Source organism: Vigna umbellata, chromosome 5, assembly GCF_029865625.1.
Source record: "Vigna umbellata cultivar VRB3 chromosome 5, Vumbellata_1.0, whole genome shotgun sequence".
In the NCBI taxonomy this organism is placed as follows: Eukaryota; Viridiplantae; Streptophyta; class Magnoliopsida; order Fabales; family Fabaceae; genus Vigna; species Vigna umbellata.
Window position 1 is genome coordinate 67,205,575 of NC_142169.1, and position 21,736 is coordinate 67,227,310.

At 30.0% G+C, this 21,736-nt stretch overlaps 3 protein-coding genes across 4 annotated transcripts; 2 read left to right on the forward strand and 1 right to left on the reverse strand.

The window, feature by feature from the left end:
• The first annotated feature begins 8,279 nt into the window (after nucleotides 1-8,279).
• On the forward strand, nucleotides 8,280-9,946 carry LOC124825911 (uncharacterized). 2 transcript variants are annotated; one of them, XM_047298650.2, is made up of 2 exons: nucleotides 8,280-9,222; nucleotides 9,804-9,946. In XM_047298650.2, the coding sequence occupies exons 1-2, from the start codon at nucleotides 8,382-8,384 to the stop codon at nucleotides 9,806-9,808; spliced, it is 846 nt and encodes a 281-aa protein (XP_047154606.2). In that variant the 5' UTR covers nucleotides 8,280-8,381; the 3' UTR covers nucleotides 9,809-9,946. The 2 variants fall into 2 exon arrangements, with proteins under 2 accessions (XP_047154606.2, XP_087947933.1); XM_088091807.1 differs by lacking the exon at nucleotides 9,804-9,946 and having other exon boundaries at nucleotides 8,282-9,382.
• Nucleotides 9,947-13,493: 3,547 nt separating this feature from the next.
• On the reverse strand, nucleotides 13,494-14,153 carry LOC124825871 (uncharacterized). The gene has a single exon (XM_047298599.2). It carries the CDS (start codon nucleotides 14,065-14,067, stop codon nucleotides 13,744-13,746), a length of 324 nt encoding a protein of 107 aa, XP_047154555.1. The 5' UTR covers nucleotides 14,068-14,153; the 3' UTR covers nucleotides 13,494-13,743.
• A 3,543-nt stretch (nucleotides 14,154-17,696) lies between these two features.
• LOC124825910 (RING/FYVE/PHD-type zinc finger family protein) lies at nucleotides 17,697-21,526 on the forward strand. The gene is made up of 5 exons (XM_047298648.2): nucleotides 17,697-18,070; nucleotides 18,407-19,336; nucleotides 19,518-19,718; nucleotides 20,092-20,287; nucleotides 21,128-21,526. Exons 1-5 carry the CDS (start codon nucleotides 17,951-17,953, stop codon nucleotides 21,307-21,309), a joined length of 1,629 nt encoding a protein of 542 aa, XP_047154604.1. The 5' UTR covers nucleotides 17,697-17,950; the 3' UTR covers nucleotides 21,310-21,526.
• The last annotated feature ends 210 nt before the right edge of the window (nucleotides 21,527-21,736 follow it).

Genomic DNA, 21,736 nt, shown 5'->3' on the forward strand with positions numbered 1-21,736 from the left:
CATTAACCACTTGTATTTAATTTTATAATTATTATTTTGCTGTCACAAAAATATTTTGTATTTATTATATATTTATAAGAACACTTTTTTTTTCTTTTTTTGAGGTCACCTATTTACGAAGTGAGTCATATCTACAGATTTTTATTGAACTAGTCTTTTAAATTGTGTAAAAAAATATCTATTATATAATTAAAATTTATTATAGATATAAATAATACTGGAATATAATTTTAATGTAGTTAAATTTGTCATTAAATTCTTACCGGGATGAGAATAACTATTATTAAGTGTTTTTTGACATTTGATGTGCAAATAGAAATAAGTTTTTCATTTTTATTATCAGTAATATTTAACATATTAAATGTGAATAAATTAAAATTTACTATATTACATACAACTGAATTAATATTTGGTACTTACTGCATTAAATAGAAATAAATTAAAATATTCTAAAATTGAATATAAGATTATTTAATTAGTCTCTCCTCATTGTACAACTGGAAGAATGTGATTAAGACTTTATTTCTTAAACTTTCTTCCTATTGTTTATTTGAAATTGCATTATTTTTAAGTGAAACTACATATAATGTGAAATTAGTTCACAAAAATTATTCATATCTTATGTTTTTTACGTGTCTATGTGTTAGCACTTGTTTGACTGGTTTAGCTTTGTTCCCCTTTTATCATGTAACATATGTGTTTAGATTCTTGTTATGTTATTATTTGAAGGCAATTTGTGTCATATATGTGTACTGTCTCTACAGAAAAAGTATACTTTCTAAATGCTTCGAGAAACTTGGTCTTTTTAGTACCTTCGAGAAGGACATTCTTCTACATACCTCTAACCACAAAAAGTGCATTTATAAGATCAATATTTAGTTATTTATTTCTTTACGTAAGATCTCATTTTTTTATGTCTCCCGAATCATTCACCGTGTTGGAGTGTTATATCGATGTTCACAGTCAGACTAATTTAAGTTGTATTTTTGTCTAGTTTATCTTATTGTAAAATATATAAATAAATATATGTATATACACACACTAAACAATTTACCAAACAATCAACTAGACAATCTAAATCAAAATGCAAGAATTAATATTAACTTCTATTATTTTAATAAAAAAAACCTTAAATTTCAAACTTGTTTTTTAGAGTTCTATTTTCTCAGAAAATATCCTAATTAAACCAACAAAATTCCAATTTATCTAAAAATACAATCATGATCATAAAACAAGACAAATTCACTTAGAGCATCTTTCAATTATATTTATAATTATACATTTTACATGCAAACAAAAGAATAAAATAACTTAAAAAAAGTAAAAAAAATAACTTATTCTATTATTTACTTTGATGAGATCAATGTGTATAGAACTCTTTATTAGAAACAATCTTATGATCCTCGATAATAAAAAATATGAAAATTAGGAACAAAAATCTAGAAATAGGATAGACCATTTTCTAAATCTATTTATAATTTAAACATTTTATTATTAAAATATCATAATATTCTCTTTTAAAGACTACCACTACTATTAGACCATTTTCTAAATTTTCACATTTTGGGTTTAAATTTGTATGTGTTATATATAAGATAGTATTTGTTAGTTATGAGTGTAGTGGTATGTTTATCTTGTTAATTAGAATCTTTTATAAACATGTTTTTTTCTTACGAGAATAATGATTTTAAAAATTGAAGTTCGATTAATTAAGTTTTATCAGTAAGGAATTTTTTTTTTTACAATACCCTAGTAAATAAGTTAGAATGTGATATAACTTAGTCACAATGTTTTAAATTTGTAAAGAAAAAATATATACAATATGTGATAATGAATTGTTGAAAATAATGAAAATGGTGAATTTATACATTTGTCTGTGTAACTCTAAAAGTTTGCAATACAGTATAATGTGTAAATAAAAAAGTGAAGTTGAATAATAATCTTTATATTATTCAAAATTACATTATAGCATTGCTTAAAATATAACCACGTAGTATTATGATTTGTAATATTATAAAATTGTGATAATATAATAAGAAGATAAAATTAGTTTAAAATGATCTTATTTATAAACTAATACTGTTAAAATAAAATAATTGGAAGATTTGTTTTATCAAATTTGACACAACCCGATTGATAGAAATTTTTGCAAATTGATTTTTCTAAGTTTTTATTAACTATCTATGAATGATTTGTTTATTTAAATTGAAATTATGTTTTGATAAAAAAATCAATATATTAATTATGAAAGTATGTAAAAAAAAATTCAATAACTTAACCAATGATTCCGATTAGACATAGTTTTAATATATATATATATAATCATGTTTTATTACGCTATTTGTTAAAACGTTTAATTATGGATTTGTTTTTTTTTTCAAAAAGGTATGCTATTTTTGTGGAAATATAATTTATTTTTAACAAAAAAGTAATTTAATGTGTTTTAATCATCTTCGAATGATTTATTAATATAATACCGTATTACTCCAACAAATGTCAAAAAGCTTAAAAAGTAATAAAATGATTATTTAATTCCTAGAGGGAATTTTTGTTTTATTATTGTAAGAACATAATAACCTAATTCTCCAAACAAAAGCGGTAGTATGCACGTGAACTTATTTTCCAACATTACCAATAAATAAACTTCATCTTGAATAATAATCTATTCTCGTGAATAATGATTATGAATATTAATAATAAAACCACCAGATTAATAGAGGATAAAAAGTTGTTTCATATGTAAAAAAAAAAAAAATTGTTCACAAGTTATGGAGGATAAATCAAGTATAAGCACTGTGAAAGCCGAGTTCTGTGTAAGTAAAATTGACAAAAAAAATGTTTATAATATATATATATATATATATATATATATATATATATATAACATTTTTAGGACTATTTGTTTTCACTAGAAAAAAAATATGGAACAGTACTTGTAAGTTTTAAAGGTATTTTTTATTAAATAATTTTCTACTCACCGACTTATTTCATAAATGTGAAATACTAAATATAAATATCTGTATCAAAGTTTTTTGTTATAATGTCATTGAATTTAAAAGATTTGCTGAAATAAATATCTGCATTAAGTGTTTATTCATAATGTGTGATTGTGAGAACATTAAATGGGGGTGTCACGTATATCTTGTAGAGTGTATTTTACTTTTATAATCTTTTAGTAATATAACTTTAACAGAAATTATATTGGTACGTCATCTTAATCCTCTAGTTAATACTTTTATTTAATTTTTTTATTTTAATAATATTAATTATTTTTATTTTATGTTAAATGTTATATCGTGTAGCAGTAAAGATATCTTGAATGATTTTGTGTAATTTAAATGTCAGCAATAATTTTGTATGGTTTGATAACTTTTTGACAATATTGAGTTAAGTGAAAAGATAATAGAAATTCAAAATTTTGTATGATTTGAAGAAATATAATTATATAATAATTTATCATAATAAAATTGTGTTTTAAAATAAGTGATAAATTTTTATAAATATATCCACGCAGAAGCGTAAATGATAAAATGTACTATGTCTATATTACATTAATTATTATTTGAAATAGTGTAATAAGTACATGAAATTCATATAATATTCTTCTAATAACATTCTTTTACTCTTGAGAGGAGCCATGTTTGAATCAATTTGTAGCCAGAAGCTGTATAAAATTCTGATAATAGACCCTGTTTAACCCGTGTCATATCGTAGGCCAAAAAAATAAAAATAAAAAATCTAAAGGTGACTGATTTTTCAATTATCATCTTACAAGTGAGACAAGAAGGACAATACATGGATGTTCTAAGAACACGCTTACATATATAGTTGCATTTTTAATAAATAAATAAAAAACTCAACAGCACATTGTTTTTGGAATGAATAAATAATATACCTTTTTTTTTATTTTAATATGCTAAAATAAAATATGAATGTATCAATAATCATTTTTCTTTCTCAAAAAGTACCTCACTCGAATGAATTGTAACAATCATATTATAAATATTCTTTTATCTTTAAATGTTAATCATTGATTGTATTAATAAAAAATTCAAACATACAATTTCTTTTACCTTCCTTTCCAAACCTTTCAAATCAACTCTATATTTTGTAATCTTAAAAAAAAAACTCATAATTTATCTTTTCCGTCTAACTTTTATTATTAGACTACTCTTATTGCTGTAATCATATCATAAATATAATAGTGCTTCTGAAACGATGAAATAAAAAAGTAAATTTAAAAATATAAAGAGGTTTTAGAGGACGAGACAAAGGCATGATGGGAGCCATTGGTTTCCAATCTTGAGCAAAGAGAAGAGGAAATTGGATTTTGAATTCAACGTGTCCACTGCTATATTCATTTGTTCCTGAATTACAACTATTACTACGTCACACAACACAACAACATTAATTAATTGATTGTTTTATTGTTTTGTTCATCATGTGGTCTGGCGTCGCAGTGACTTATAACCAATTAGAGTATATGGTCTCTTTCATTGAATCCTCCTTTGCTTTTTACTTTGACTCTCTTTGGACCGTTTAACTTTTTTTATTAATAAAAAGTATTCCACTGATGTGATTCTCCATCTAAGGCTATTTTCATTTTCTTTCAAGGTTTAGAAAGGAAATAAAATTATTTTTTATTTATTTTATTTATTAATGATTGCACTATGAGATACAGACCCAGAAATATTCATGCGTAACTTGGACCCAGATCATAAAAGCATCCAAGCAAACATTTTACTCATATTCATCATATTTTTTTCCATTATTCTATATCATGTATTAAAAAAATACGAGTTAGTATAAATTTGTCAAACAAAACATGTATTATTAATTAATTAAGACATTCTGAACCTACGTAAATAGTAGACGGTAACATACTAATGGATGCTTACTTATAGAAAAATGTTTACTATGAGAAAAGAAAAAAGAATATTATAATAATAAAACAATAGTAAAGTAACAAAAAAAAAATAAAAAAAACGATAAACGTTACCCGCCACTTAATTTCTTTTCTCTCTCGTGTGCATATTCAAGTCCTCCATCACTCCTTTGTCTTCCACTTTGTACCTTCAATCTTCAATATTTTTAGAAACTGACTACACCATTAAGTAATTTAGGAAAATATAAGTATTTTGAACTGATGGTATTTTTAAATAGTATAATTTTTATATTTTTCATAAAATATTTCATCTCTTTGGTTGAATTTTGATTATCAGTCTTAGAAATAATCTTTGAAAGAAGTGATATTCTCGGTTTAATATATTTCTACCATATTTGAATGTTTTTGCAATAAACTCTAATTAAGAGTATTTCAATCATTGAGATGTAAAGTTTTAGTTTGAAAAAAATATTTTTAAATTATAGAAAGCTAGTAAAAGTTAAGAATATTCTTATTTTAAATTTATGGTAGTGATAATAAGATTGTGATAAACGTTTGTGATATTGAACTTTGTTTTGTAGAATGATTTATTATATTATGTTATTGAATTGAATTATGTAATTTGTATATATTGATATATGAAGTATAAGATTTTCATTTGAATTATCAGTAAGGTTTTACGTTAAACAAATTCTATTTTATAGTTCATAAGTATTAATTGATTATAGTTGTTATGTGAATCATGATCTATAAATGATAATAGAATATAGTTCCAACCGTAGTATAAAAAAACTTGTTTTAAGCTAAAATTTGATGGACCACATTTCAATACCTATGGAGTATGTAATAAAATAATCGCAATCTATAACATCTATTACACTTGTGTCTATTTATTAATATATTTTTATATAATGTTTTATGTGTTGGTTTTCTTCTGTGTAATAATATATATATATATATATATATATATATATATATATATATATATATATATATATAATATGACTTCAAATAATTATATATATTAATGAACTAAATGTCAAAAAATATATTTTGTTTAATTTAAAACATAAAAGAGAAGAAGAAAATGCCACTGTATTAACTAGAAAATTAAATAATAATTTAATTAATAAAACACTTTAATTAAAACTAGTGAAAATACACATGTATAATGATAATAAAGATTTTATTTTTCATCATAATAATTATTCAAATAAAAAAATTTATAAAATAGTCTTTATAATATTATTATAAATATTTTTATTAAATAAATAATTTAATTATGGTATAGTGTTATTAATGTTAAATCAAACGGAAACAATGTCTAATTTTCTTATTATAATCAATCCAACTCAAGAAAAAATTATCTTAATCAATACTGAATAAAAAATTGTAGTTTTTATACTCATTAATAATATTTACGGTATAATTCTATCAGATCAACGTCCCCAGTGTAAACACACTAACATTTTCTACTTTTATGTACATAATAATAAAAATAAGGTTTAATTGGTTGGATTGTCCCTAGTTTGGCTGCAACGTGTCAAAGTAGTTCATCTTTTTAAAAAAATTTCAATTACGTACAAACTTGGTTTAAAAGTGTCAATTTCGTCCAAACGTATGTAAAAATTTGCTTCAATCAAGTCCCTTCCGTTAAATTCACCAAAACGGACGTTAATTTTTTAGTTTTCTCTCCTCTGCTTCTCTACTCTGCTCCTCTGGACATTATAAAATAATATAATGATAATATAAAATATAAAATAATACATTAAGCAATTATTAGAAAATTTGAAAATATTATGCATATATATTAAATGAAAAAAACAGTATACGTGGACTAAGTTATACAGAACTTCTGCACAGAGTAATGATTGTGGATGAAACTCTCATTTCTCATATATTTATACTTGGTTTTAGTTTATCTTACAAAAACATGAAAACTAAATCTAAACAAAAAGTATTCTTTTCACACCCATTTTCTGCTTCATTCGATAATTGCTTTTCGTAGTAAAATATTATATTAAAATAATAACAATAAATATAATTAAAATATTATAATTCGTAGTAAAATATTATCTAAAAATCAAATAATTCATTTTTCTGTTCTTTAACTAAAAAGGTATTTACAAAATTATTTATTTTGGTATAATATTGGTTGAACTGTTTCTACATATTTTCATTTTCTTTAAAAAAGAATTATACGTTTTGTGTTAATTATATATATATATAATTTATCGTCATTAAAAGTATATTAAAAATATATATAAGATAATAGGATAAATCATATATATTTAAAATAATTTATTAATTAATTTATTTACTAAAATAGTTTTAAGATAATAAAATATAAGATAGATATTTATATTTGAGATTAATAAAATTATTTTACTTTAAAATACACACATATTTTAATTAATAGATACTGTATAACTTTAATTTTTTCTTTCAATTAACAGGCACAATTCTCTATTAATAAATCATATGTAGCATATTGGTAAAAAAAAAGTGGAATAATAATTTAGATAAAATCATTTAGTTACATCGTGATCATGATTTAATTTATGTAAATATTAAATATAAGTGAAAAACATTTTACTAAAGGAGCAGCAGAGCATAGCAGCAGAGCAGAGAAGCAGAGGAGAGAGAAAAAAAAATTAACGTCCGTTTATGGGATTTAACGGAAAGGACTTGATTGAAACAAATTTTACATACGTTTGGACAAAATTGACACTTTTAAACCAAGTTTGGACGTAATTGAAACTTTTTTAAAAAGATAGACTAACTTGACACGTTGCAGCCAAACTGTGGACAATGCAAGCAATTAAACCTAAAAATAATCTACCTATAATATATATATATATATATATATATATATATATATATATATATATATATATATATATTTTGTTACAAACATAGCAAATTCTTTATTTTCTAATGAGTTTTTTTTTTTCATAGGAACCAGTGTAGCTCAGTTAGACATGAGCACCTTATCTTGTTATCCTCTGATAGAAACATTTTATTTTTCACTCTTTTACCTTTTATAGGCTCATGGTCTAATTGGACAATTTAATCTTTTCTAATTTTAAATGAATAAAAATATATGCAGTCCCACTAATAATTTCAGTTGTTTTCTAAAACTACATCTTTTTGTGTGTGTATATTACAATTTCATTAACAACAAAACCAATTCTTACACTTTTAGATTTTATTTCCTAGATTTTTATTAATCTAAAATAAAAAAACAAAATTAAGGAAGCTTCGGAAACTGAAGTTAAGATAAACACAGAAAAGAAACAAAGCAACAGTAACAAAAAAAAGGCAAGAATTCGAAACAAGAAGACAATAATAATACAGCTTCGGTTCCGAAGCTGCTCGTTACCGTTGTACCGTACCTAGAGTTTAAAATTGGCCCCGATTCAACACAGACGCAATCACAATCGCATCATTCTCTGCGTTTATCTCTCTTCCTCTGATTTCCAAAAATATTCCAAAAATGGTATCAAAGGTGAAGAGAGGACCAGTGAAGTCCATCAAGGACCTTCGTAACAACAACAACCGTCGTTGGCGCCGGAAAACTCCCATAAAAAATGTAGTGGCGGCATCCTCTGCTGCCCTGGCTTCCATCCGCCGCCGTATCACAAAACTCTTCTCAAAGATCGCGCGCATCAGCACCACCCACAAGAAAAAAGCAACCTCTTACAAGATCCTCAGAAAGATAACAACAACAGAAGAACACGAAGAACAACTCGATGCCATTCGCCGCACCCTGGTTTTCGACGACGCCACCGCCACACCGCTCCTCCCTCCGTCCCTCTCCGTCCGTAAAACCGTGTTCCTTGACCTTGACGAAACGCTTGTCCACTCCCACCCCTCGCCGCCGCCGGAGCACTTTGATTTCGTCGTCCGGCCGGTCATCGACGGCCAGCCCATGGACTTCTATGTCCTCAAACGCCCCGGCGTCGACGAGTTCCTTGAGACCCTCGCCTCTAAGTATGAGGTTGTCGTTTTCACGGCGGCGCTAAGGGAGTACGCGTCCATGGTGCTGGACAGGCTGGACCGGAACCGGTTCATCTCGCACCGGCTCTACCGTGACTCGTGCCGCCACATAGACGGGAAGCTCGTGAAGGACCTTAACGAAACTGGTCGCGATCTGAAACGGGTGGTTATAGTGGATGATAACCCGAATTCCTTTTCGAACCAACCCGAGAATGCTATTCTGATTCGGCCCTTCGTGGATGATATTTTCGACCGGGAGCTTTGGAAATTGAGAAGCTTTTTTGATGGGTCTGATTGCTGTGATGACATGAGAGATGCTGTTAAGCGCTATCAGCAACGTTAGATTTCTTATTATTATTTGCATTTTGTTATTTTATTTATTTCCTTCCCTATGTGAGTTGAACTGAGTGTTTGTTCAATGTCTTGTGAGAAGGGAGGGGAAATGCTGTGTATTACTAATTCTTAAGTTAACTTTAATTGATGCGTTAGTTATTCGTTCTTTCTCTGTCAGTATGTTTTCTAATAATGGCTCTAATAATTCTTAAGTACACTTCCATTAAGACATGATATTGAGTTAAAGGATTTGCAGCAAATGACAATCCTCTAATATAAGAACCCTACAATCATGGTTGCATTTTTTGACTCCAATGAACATTTTACAACAGGGGGACTATTTCCAATTAAAATGCTCAAGTGTTCCAAAATTGTGTTTAAACTGCAATTCCCCTCCCTTTTCGTTTAAATTGCAAAGGTTTGAGATTGATTGTATGCACTCCATCAAGACCTTAAAATCTAACCAAAATGGTTTGCTTGCAATTACCTTTCTTGCTTTGTCCAAGACTGGCATGTTCGATGAAAATGTTATATCCAAGCTGCCACATATTAGCAGGAAAGGTAACCTAGTCTCTTGTACTTACAGGTTAGCAAAACTAGCTTGCCCTACGTGTGAACAGTTTTGGCTCAAGGAAGGACATCTTAAGCCCGAAAAATGGTTTATGGATTCCTACAATATCGATCAACAGTCGAGAATGCAGTGTATGTGTATCTTTGTTCCTGGGATAATGAGAACATGTTATGGTATCTTTTGGATTGGCCAACCTTTTCTAACACTTAATTACCTAGAATATTTTCTTAAATGAAAAAGGATCTTCCAAACTGATTACATAGGATTTCAACACTCATTGTTGCATAATAATATCTTAGGGGGTGAATACAAAATTTTCACTTAGCGACAAAATATCTCTCTAATTAACAAAGCAGATTAAAATTAATTCAATCAATTTTTTCACTGTTGAATTATTCTTCAATTTACCTTTTAAAAAGTTCCTAAAAATATTTTTTTAAATATGTTTTACAAAATTTATTTTTGAAGTTTTTTAAATATCATTTTTCTTACAAAATTTATTTTTCAAAAATTTTTAAAGACATAAATTATGAAAATTGTGAGTTTAAGTTTTAAATTTAGTAAAGATAAAAATGTTAAACAATACAGAAGGAAGAACTCATTTTGTAAATCTTTTCGAAAAATCCATCACCGGTGACCTTCGTTGTTATAGTATGTATGTCTCTAATAGAATACTAAAATAAGAAATAAACTTTAAATTTAATTTAATTTTACAATCAATTATATATATATATATATATATATATATATATATATATATATATATATATGTATATTTATTTAATGGATGTGAGATTTCCAAAGTTCTATTGTAGCTGTACTCGCATGCAGATTTCAGGCACTGCATGTTTTTGTTAACGTAACACTAATTATCTTGAACAAACCTGGTTTTGAAGATCGGATGATTCCTTCTCAACTACACAACGGAATAAAAAAACCTTAAGTTTCCTTCAAAGCTTATTTCTTTTGTACATGTTCGTGTTAATCTTGGCCAATATATCCAATATAGATTTCAGGCACCATATAAATGAACAAACATAAATCTCCTTTTGGTCGTGAAACTGATTTTTGAAGTTACGGTGATTCTCTCTCAATTACACAAGTAAATAATATACCCAATTTGATTTAAAGGTCAGTTCTGCACATATATAGTTTTCTATTAGTATAGAACATAGTCAGTGCTCTCTCTTTTTTGTGCCAGGTCTTCTTCCACAGCCCTATAATATTTTCTTTAACAGGTGATATCCCAACTCTGCCAAATAAGTTCATTTCTAACCCATCATATCTAGTACGTTCATTCATTAAACGCAACATCTTTACCTTTACTGCTTTATTCAATTTCTTGTATTGCTTTTCCCTGTCTAACATTCAATTTTATACATAGTTATGGTAAGAATTTCCTTTTAAGTTTGAGCAGTTGCAGTTATCATAAGCGTGACCCATTCTTAATTTGAATGTTCAAAATATTGGTTATTCAGAACTGAGGACAAATCTCATGTTACTATTAACATGACTATCACTCGAGCGTGCAGCGGGGCAAAGGCTGTTTAGATGCTGGTGACCAGTCAGACGAAGAGCACTTGGTCCTCCCACGATTCTGGTCCTGAGATTGTAGTATTGGAGCCTGCTTGAAGACAAGGGTCTTCTAATGCTAGTGTCTCATGGATCTGTTTTATTCTCAATTTGAGGACTGCTTTTCTTATTCAACCATGTTTTTGTTCATCTTCTTAGTGACTTAAATATCGATATCCAGACCAATTACTTGCAAGTCTGTTTGAACAACATTACTATGTCATGTCCTAATTATAAAGATGAAACTGCTAGATATCTGATCAGCGGTGTTTCTTTATTAGCGAACTAGAAGAATAACCTCAGCACAGTGGTGTGACAGACACGAGGACAAATATGTCATACAGTGATAAAAAGGAGTTAGAGTTTTAAGATCTAATATATGAATTGTGATGATTAAATCATTAAACAAGAATTGTCATGATCTTTCCTTCGAGCATTTTCAACTTCTTGGATTTCTTTTCTCTAGTTGCTGCTTCGGTTGATTACCTTACATGAATTGCTGGGCCCATTTTTTCTAAAATACTACCATTGGTTCCGTAAGACCCAGTTCCTTATTTCAGATGACACCTCACACTGCTCTGATAGTGCTACTGTGTTTAGAATGGTAGCTTGACAGGAAAGGTAAATTATACATCCCTCAGAGATGCTCTAAAACTTTAATATAGGGATGACATCCGTGTTGTTTTTGGGTTGAATACTATACCAATGTCCCTACATTCTGTTTTCAGAAGGACCAAACTTTAGAACCATACCCTGACAGAGTCATAATAGGTAGTAGTATCTCAGTATCTTAAACATCCATACTCAGACCAATTACTTCCAAATCTTTCAAACAGTTATTATTTTGTATCCATATTATAAAGATGAAATTGCTAGACAAGCAACTCTTTGACTGGAGATTTGAAGAATGACCTTGCAATGACGTTGTGACATAGGCACAACGGCAAATATGTCAAACGGTGGCAATAAGAAGTTACAGTTTTCAATACAACATTTGAATTGTGAAACAGTAAATTGTTAAAACAAGATTTGCAAATTGTGATCATAAAATTATTTAGGGATGCACGTGTAATATTAGTTTTATTTTAAAAATAACATATTAAATATGGGCGAGTGTAAGATGACTGATTAGTAAAATCTGTACCTGCAGCTGTTGCCACAAAATTTTTGTTGATAAATATCCAAACCTGGATTTAGATTCATTTAGTGAGAGTAATTCCTCTTCTCCATCATATAGGTATTTTTTAGGGAATCTGCTAGGCCTATGTTTAATTGTCCTCCCTAGAGTTTTCCTTCTTTGCCATTGTTAGACTTACCATACAATCTTTGATCACGTCCAACCATCATTGTTAGTCTTATTGATGTCTAATTGACTCTCTTGGACTGTGTTTTGCCATCTTCGCTCTCTCTTTTTGATTTGACATTTTCAGGCTGTTTCTTGTGATTATAGCTGGATTGTTGATATTTTAACTATTGTATGAATCTTTTTAAAAGATAGTACAGCAATGGGGAGGGCGGTTTGAAGGTGTTCGGCTTCAACAGCCTCTAGAAGTAGTTAGGTGCTGTTGGCCTTTATTTCTAGATACAACTCAATATTGTCCGCTCCATTCCGGCCATTATCATTTGTCACTCTCCGTCTCAAATGCAGTCCAGCTTGGTCCCTAATCCTAGGCACAATGAGTCTTTTCTATCTTTATTGAATGGATGCAAATCTTACTAAATTGGTTTTGTAAGATTAAATTAGATTTAAATTTCATTTCTTACGACAGTGAGTTATTTATCTATAGAAATTTGTTAGACTTAAAAGCCCACTTGTTAAGAACCTCCACCCCCTATTACACTTCCACATCTTTTAATCTTGATTTTTCTTTGTTGTTGTTTGAAGCTTCCATGTTGTTTTAGGGTATCCTAATTTATCTCTTAGGAATAGTTTCCATTTTAATCTCTCATGTCCTTATTCTAATTATTATCAGAAGGATATCATTACAATATACAGAGCTAAGTGCTTTATCTTTTGTATCACATCTTCACCTTAATATCAATGGGATTTCGTTATTACTAGCACATTAAAGGAAAAATTGATGAACATTAATCTCATCGCAATGAAGCTTCTGGAATGTCAGTAGCTCGCCATAAAAAAAAAATCAAGTTAGAAAACAAAATTACTCAGCAAAAGATCAAACAAAGTCCTCTCCTTCTGTTCCTCTATCCTAAACATGGTTCGAATCTGACAAATCATAGACCGAATGAACAAATCCACAAAAGTTACAATTACAACATCACCATCCTCCACCAACTCACGACTTCGTACGAATTGCAGCTCACGTATTGCACTTTAGGGTAGCAGAGATCCCAGAGAAAAAAAAACAAAAGAGAATGGATCTCACCGGATCAAGGTGCAAGAGTAAACCTGTTGTGGCAACCTCCACGCCTCAGATTTGCTGAAACACATATCATCAAGGTCCTCACTGGTGCACCAGCTGCATTTTGAGTTCCTCGAGCACTGAGACTGCGCCACCAATTCTCCACAGTTGTTGGGTTGCTGAGTGTTCCTGGACTCCAACAGGTGCCGACTGGAACCATCCCCGGAAATTCTAGCACCATATCTGGAGAACCCGTGAGAGGATTCGCAGATAGAAGCGTTTAGGAGAAGAAGAAGAAGAAAGGTTGACACCAAAGTGAACTGCTGGTTGAGGGAGAACGCCATGGAGGAATGAAAATCTCAAAGTTTTGAATTTGGTAAAGCTCCCATACAAAGCAAAAATTAGAACTGAGTTTGAAAAGCTATTTTATATTTGACGCATATTTGAATTTTTTTTTAATTTTTCAAAACGAATTTTTCTACCTCTTGGTAGATGTCGTTTTTTTCATTGACGTGACCGGTAAATTTCGTTGAACACAAGAAACCTTGTTTTTGTTTTAATCCAATATATAATAAAACCACAATGCTTTCCATGTAGCGACATTGTATCTGTTTTTTGAGATTATCATCACGAAATAGTTCATGAAATAGTTATTTGTATAAATGGCAAAATATAAAAACTAAACTCAAGCGTTGGGATTTAAAATACGTAGTATATACTTTTATAAAGAAGATTGGTATTCACTTTTTTTTTATCTTTTCAAGTTACAATTTTTAACTGATTTTTTAAATTTAATTATTTTTATAAATTAAATAAATAAAATTCATCTACAAAATAAATAAAATTATATATAATTAAACTGTTAAAATATTTGTATTTGTTTTTATAATTATAATTTTATTTTTAATCATAGAAAAAATACACATGTTTAGTAATTATAAGTTACCTTTTTTATTAATACATTCTATTTTGGTTACCAGGTTAATGTTATTTGTTTACTGTTTAACATATCTCTTAAAAGAAGTTCAAGTTTTTGTTTTATCATCATTTATTCATTTGAGTGACTCGTTCGGTCAAACTTGAATATTACAGTATATTCTAATGCTAAAATCAATAAAGATTTGACCACTAGGATAATTAATCCGTATACACCCAAAGAAAAACAAAGGTAAAGCTGTCAACAATATAATTAATGGAAACCTTACTAGAAAAACAAACCTCTAATTTAAATTTTGACCAGTCAAAGTAAAGAACTATGTGTTTAGGGCTCTTGTTAAAATTTTAGCTTTATTCTATCTTTAATAAAACGAGAATCATCATTTTGTGAATATGGCACATAATAGGAAATTGTGTAGCACCCATGGTGAAAAATATTGCTTAAAGCTCTACACGATAAATGCTCTTTGACTTGGAATTTTTGAATGATGCTCAGTGTTATGAAAACATCGCTCATAGCATGACAATAGAGACACTAAAAATAGTGTTTTAAATTCACCCTTTCCTTTTCTTTACCTATTTCACTAGCATTTTCCCAATTTGTACCAAATTGACCAATCTCACATCTTATAACTCTTCATTCTAATTCTCATATATAAAATATCTAACGAAATAAAGCAAAATAGTACACTCAACAAGACAAATTAATCTAGCTCATGGGTCAAAATATATATCATGCATTACAAAAATTATACCATATCATAAATTTTGGTGTGAAAGCAACCAAAAATAGAAGAAAGTATACATGTACTATATGATAAATGTTAGCTTCTCTCATCTTGTCGTGTTAGATAAATTATATCCCTTTCAAAAGGCTTAAAGATTTCGAGATCTTGTAATGGTTCTATAACATAAAAAAATTTGAATTAGTAACCCAGTTGTTATGTTGGGTTTACATTCAACAAGAAAGACTTTAGATAGTTTTAAAAGTCACATATAGGGTTGGCAAAAATATTCGTGCTTGCGGGTATCAGCGGGTAAAATCCGTTGCGGGTAGTTGATATCCGTGGGTAATAGATACCCGCGGGTAATGGGTAGCGGGTATTTTAATACCCGCTTCTAAATGGGTCGTGTGCGAGTATTAAACTATCCGCTTCACGAGTATTAAACTATCAACCTCGCGGGTACTTACTACCCGCAAAAAATAATAATAAAATATTAAATTTTATTATTTTAAATTAAATTTAATTAAAAATAAATTTAATTTATATTTTATTAGGTTAAATTTAATTTAAATTAAATTTTAATTTATATTTACTTTATTTTATATTATATATATATATTATAAATTTATTTAAAAAATATATAAAATATATTTTTTAAATTTTTTGCAGGTATCCGCGGGTACCCGCAGGTTTTAAAATACCCACAGGTATTTGTTATGCGGGTACCCGTGCAAGTAGCGGACAGTTGTGGATCAGATTTTTTTTTACGGGTCGTGTCGTCGATAGACATTATCCGTGCCCGATCCGACCCGTTGCCATCCTAGTCACATACAAAAGAAGACAAAGGCTTTACGAGTGGAGTGACTCGATGAAAGAAAATAAAGTGTTTATCTTTAACTAGTTTAGGACATATCCAAGACAAGGAGATGAGGTTGAAATTTTTTTTTTAATAAACTAGAGCAAAGAAAAATATTTTGAATGTAAGAGCAAGAAAATTTCAGTTTACTTTTAAAAGAAGAAAAAGAAAAAGTTTTACATTAGGTAATGTTATAATTAAAAAATTGTTAAATTTTAAAAAATGGTTAAATTTAAAGAATTAGTCACTTAAAAAATAAAAATAATAAAATAGTTATTTTAATTATAAAATAAACTTTTATCTAAAAGATAAAATTAAAAAAATAAATATGGACACACAAGAAGAAAATCTCCTTGTAAATGATAATAAAAACATTTTCTAAAATAATCTATTTATTTTTGTCTGGTTTTTGTCCATATTATTTGTTTTCAAAGCAGTGGGTGAGTGCTTTAACATTTTATGAATATTTTAGGATGCCTCAATGTTTTCGCGGTAATATATATGCATATATGTAAAAATATAATTTTTCAATTTCAGATTCAAGAGAAGAGAAGTTTCTCTTCTAAGCACATTCTTAATATAAATATAGTAAGGACGAACTTTAACTAGAGGCTACCTAATTAAATTAAATTACAAACCTAAGAGAGATAATAACCCCATCTAACGAGTTTAATTTGTCATCTCCAAACATTTTCCTTTTATTAAACTTATTTATAATACGAATTTAATTGTTGTATCCATTTGAGACCATGTGTTTGGACAGGTAACTTGTTGGGAAACTGGGTGGAGAATGCCTAAATTCCAGGAGTTTCAGGCTGTTTCCTTTGCAGAAAAAGGAGTTGTTTCTTAACAAACTTCTTGGTCTCCGTTACAACCTTGCACCCTGTTGGTTTCTTTCCGGTCTTCTGTTTAGATTTTTGTTTTTCTGTCAGAATTTAATTTTCATATTTTATTACTTTATTTTTAATATAAACAGTTGATTAAAGAATTTAAGATGTACTGTTTAAAAATTATTATTCATGTATTCATTTGAATAACTTTCTGTTTTCATTTATTATCACTGTAAAATGGTTAGTAAAAAGAAATTTCAAAAATAAATTATTATTATTTCTTTAAAAGGGTTTTATTTTAACACTTTATTGTTAAAATGGAGACCAATAAAACTAAAAAATGTAGGTGACATGGAAAAAATTATGCTTTTCTTTACAGTGCCTTTATTATACTTTTGTCTTTGAAATTTAGTTTTGATTTCTTAAATTTAAAAATAGTTTTAATTTTAAAAATTGAAAATATAAATAAAATGGTTTTTTAATTGAAGAAATGAAACCAGTTTCACTTCAAATTTTAAATTTTAAAAAATGAAAAAGATAATAAGTTTTTAAACTAAAAGGAAAACTAAAACGAAATAAAAATAAAATACGTGGATAAAATAACAGTGGCAAATAAAAAAAATACAACGAGGATAGGAAACTCGAAAATATAATATTCAGGGCTGCACGCAAGGGAGACGTAAAAACCTAGGGGGAGCTCTGTTTTGATCACACGCCATTGAAGCTCTAATTCCAATTCTATCATCAACCCTTTTCGTCTTTCCTCTCAGATTTTCGTTCTTTTCCAATTCAGTGGTGCAAAATTTTCTTTTTCTGATAATAATTGCAGATATTATACGCACATACATGCCCTATTTTGGTTTTTGTTCTAGGTTTGCCAATGGAGGGCAAAATCTTGGATCATCAGAATCAGGTGCAAGCGCAAGCTGTGGAAAATTTATCACAAAGGCTTTCTAGTTTCTCCGTTAGGGACCAGATATCCAATTCCGATTCTCCTCAGGTAAACTTTCTCCTTTTCTTACTAGATTATACGCATATGTTTTTGTTTAGGGAATTGGAAATTCCTGCGCTATTTTGTATTTTTTGTTGTCTCTGTATGTATGGAATCTGACCTTTAATATCTTTTTTTTTTGGAGGGGGGTTGATGTGTTCATGTTTCATTTGAAAGTGAGACCAGAAGAGAGAGAGGAATAAGGGAATTATTCATGGATCATCTGCAAACATTAAATTAATATGTTACTTTATAGTTAAAATTATATTGATTTTTCCTTTGGGTCTGGATATAGTTTGGGGCTCCATGTTTGATTTTGTTTATGGTGCTTAATATTATTGACAGGATGATGAGGTCGGTGGTAGGAGGAGGAGTTGCGATACTACAGAGTATTCTGATTCTTTTTCCTCTGATAGTACTGCACGGTACTCTATAAATTCTTCTAGATTGTATCCTGAATTCCCCGAAAAACAATTGGAAAACCATAACGAAGATATGGAGTCTTCAGCTAATCTTCAGAAGCAGGGAAGGTACTTCTATTACGATACTCCACTGCAGGAAGATACTGGAGTGTGGATACCAGTTTCAGTTCCACCTATGTTAGAAGATGATCATAAAGAGTGGGCCAAAGGTTTTCACTCAAACGGTGGCTATTTTCCTGATGAGGACTTGGGGTGGAATCAATATGTAGGAGATGAAAGGGAATTGACTATGTGGGATGTGCTAGCAGAAATGTTACTTGTGGCTCGGGGAAAAGTGACTTCTTTGGCATCAGGAGATATTAATATGTGTAATTTTTCATGGATATCCAGCCGTGTACTACTTGAACAAGCTTGGAGAGAGATGGCACAAACTCTCACAGAGGCCAATTTTGGTAATGTGAAGGAACTATTAGAAGCCGAGCCCCCAAAGTGGTTAGCTGATAGTGCTGCTTCTTCTTGTATGCTTTGTGGTGTGAGGTTTCATCCCATCATGTGCTCTCGACATCACTGCCGGTTTTGTGGAGGAATATTTTGTGGTGAGTGCTCTAAAGGGAGGAGCTTGTTGCCATCAAAATTCCGAGTTTCTGACCCCCAAAGAGTATGTGATGTATGCTGTGTCCGACTCGAGTCTGTACAGCCTTATTTAATGGATCATGTAAGCAATGCTGCTCAGTTGCCAACCCATGACCTGACAGATCTGAGCACTTTGAGATCTTGGGTTAATTTTCCTTGGTGGCAGTCCATGGAATGTGAAATTTACAAGGCAACTAACACTATCAAGGCATATAATCAGGTATCGATTTCAATTGTTGAAGCAGCAAACATTTATGACTGGTGCTACTAATCATGGGATTTACATGAATAAAGAACTTTCTAATGCTGATCTGAACGAGAGAATCCAGTATTGTGAATGTGGAGACCTACTGCATTATTTTGTGCTAAAACTTACTTTATCCAGAATTTCACTTTTGCAGATTGGTTTTCTAAAGCCCGAGAAGTCAATTCCAGATGTCATTCTAAGAAAAGCAAAAGGCCTTGCAATTATCACTGTGGTTAGAGTGGGAGTGGTGGTTACGTATAACATTGGAACAGGACTTGTGATTGCACGAAGGGAAGATGGTTCATGGTCTGCTCCATCTGCTGTGTCCACCTTTGGTGTAGGGTGGGGAGCTCAGGTGAAGTAACCATTCTGTAACAATATTGGCCAAACACTGCAATTACCAATAGCTTTGCTTTTGAATGACTGTGGATCAATTGCGAAAATCTGTTACTATATGCTGTGCATACTGTTTCCAGTCAACTGTAACACCATAACATTTACTTTGTTTAGGCTCTAGAATTACATAGTAATATCCAATAAGTTTATTGAAATATATATTTCACAATAGCTAAATTTCCGCAAAGATATTATTCCATTGACTCCTCAACTGTACCAAGCACTGGTTCTGACTTCCTACTCGATACAAATGTAGGACATTTCAAGGTTTTACTGATATTTATTTATTTCTATACATTCTGAAGTGTTGTCTTGTTTTGTTTACTGCACAGGCCGGAGGAGAATTGACAGACTTCATTATTGTCTTGAGAACAGATGATGCTGTCAAGACATTTAGTGGCAATATGCATGTTTCACTTGGAGCTGGTTTGAGTGCTGCAGTAGGCATTGTTGGTAGATCAGTTGAAGCTGATGTTCGAGCTGGTGATGGTGGTTATGCTGCTTGCTATACCTACAGCTGCAGTAAAGGTATGCTATTTCTGATCATGTAGTGTTGTACTGAAAGCCTTGGTTCCTTTAACTGTATGCAACTGGATCTTGTCTTTCGTTATTCTATGTAAAATTTTCTTAGTCTGGTAAGTTTGACTTTCAATATAATCTGCAGTCTTTTCCTATAGAAATACGGTTCTTGTTTTCATCAACTTCATATGAATATTTATATTTGAATTGGAATAGCTGTAAACTATAGCAATGCTGTTTGTGAAAACTTTAGTTACTGAAGATGCTATCATTGTCGTAATTTTCTGTGTATTGGTTTGTTGATAAAATTCGTCGGTAGATATGTGTGCTGCTAATGTTCCTCTCTTAAGTGAGCAATTAGGCAGAAGGTTTTCTTAAGGGTAGCCCATTTGGCATTGACGTGCCCAACTTCTTAATTAATTGGTTACTTTGCAACAGAAAACAGGAGAGCGAATCAACAAGGATTCCTCCCTTCTATTTTTCTTTCTTACCTCTTCACATATTCTTTAGGTTTTTGTCACCACATGATGGCTAAAGTTGACTTCAGTATGAAACCCTTGGAAGGCTCATTGGGACCCGATTGTTTCTCACTTAACACTACCCACTGAAACTTGTATTTTAGCGATTACAAGCATGCATGCTGCCAGTGAATCTCCAAAAACCAGATTCGCTCGTAAACTTCTTAGGTTGATGTTATGTAGTTAATATTTATGTAACCTTTATACCTAGAATCGAATGAACTTGATGGTTCTCTGTTTCATTTGGAGGTTTTGCTTAGGTGACTTGACTGGAGTCTATTTTGTTTTAGTTTTATAGTATAGTGTTTGACGACAATATTACTACATGCAGGTGCATTTGTTGGATGTTCACTTGAAGGGAGTATGGTGACTACTCGCACGCAAGAAAATTCCCGTTTCTATGGCAGCCAGTCTATAGCTGCAACAGACATACTTGGCTCGTTGCCTAGGCCACCTGCTGCTGCCATTCTCTACCGTGCACTTGCTGATCTCTATTCCAAGGTTGATGGATGATTCAATGCTTCAACATCATTCCTTTCGCTCACTGGACATTGCCATTAAGTACATATTTTGTACAGCTTCTAAGTCACACTCACTGTAAACCATCGCGTCATTATTTGTCTTGTAAATATATATGCAGATGTGATATTTTACACTTTGTTGATCAAGATGGAGGGATTGGTGACCTGCTTTATGTTTAATTTTATTTTGCTAGAATTGCCTTTGATGATTTTTTAGCCTTGACTTCCTCAACCATATTAATAACAAGGTTTATCAACTATTTATATTTTTTATTTTAATTAACAACTGAAAATATTTGGCTAATAAATTTCATAATGTAACCTATTGAACATTGACTTGATGATATTAATAATTGTTTCAAGGTAATGTTACTTCTATATATAAAAAATGACAGTGATACGCATTCATTTTCTTTCGA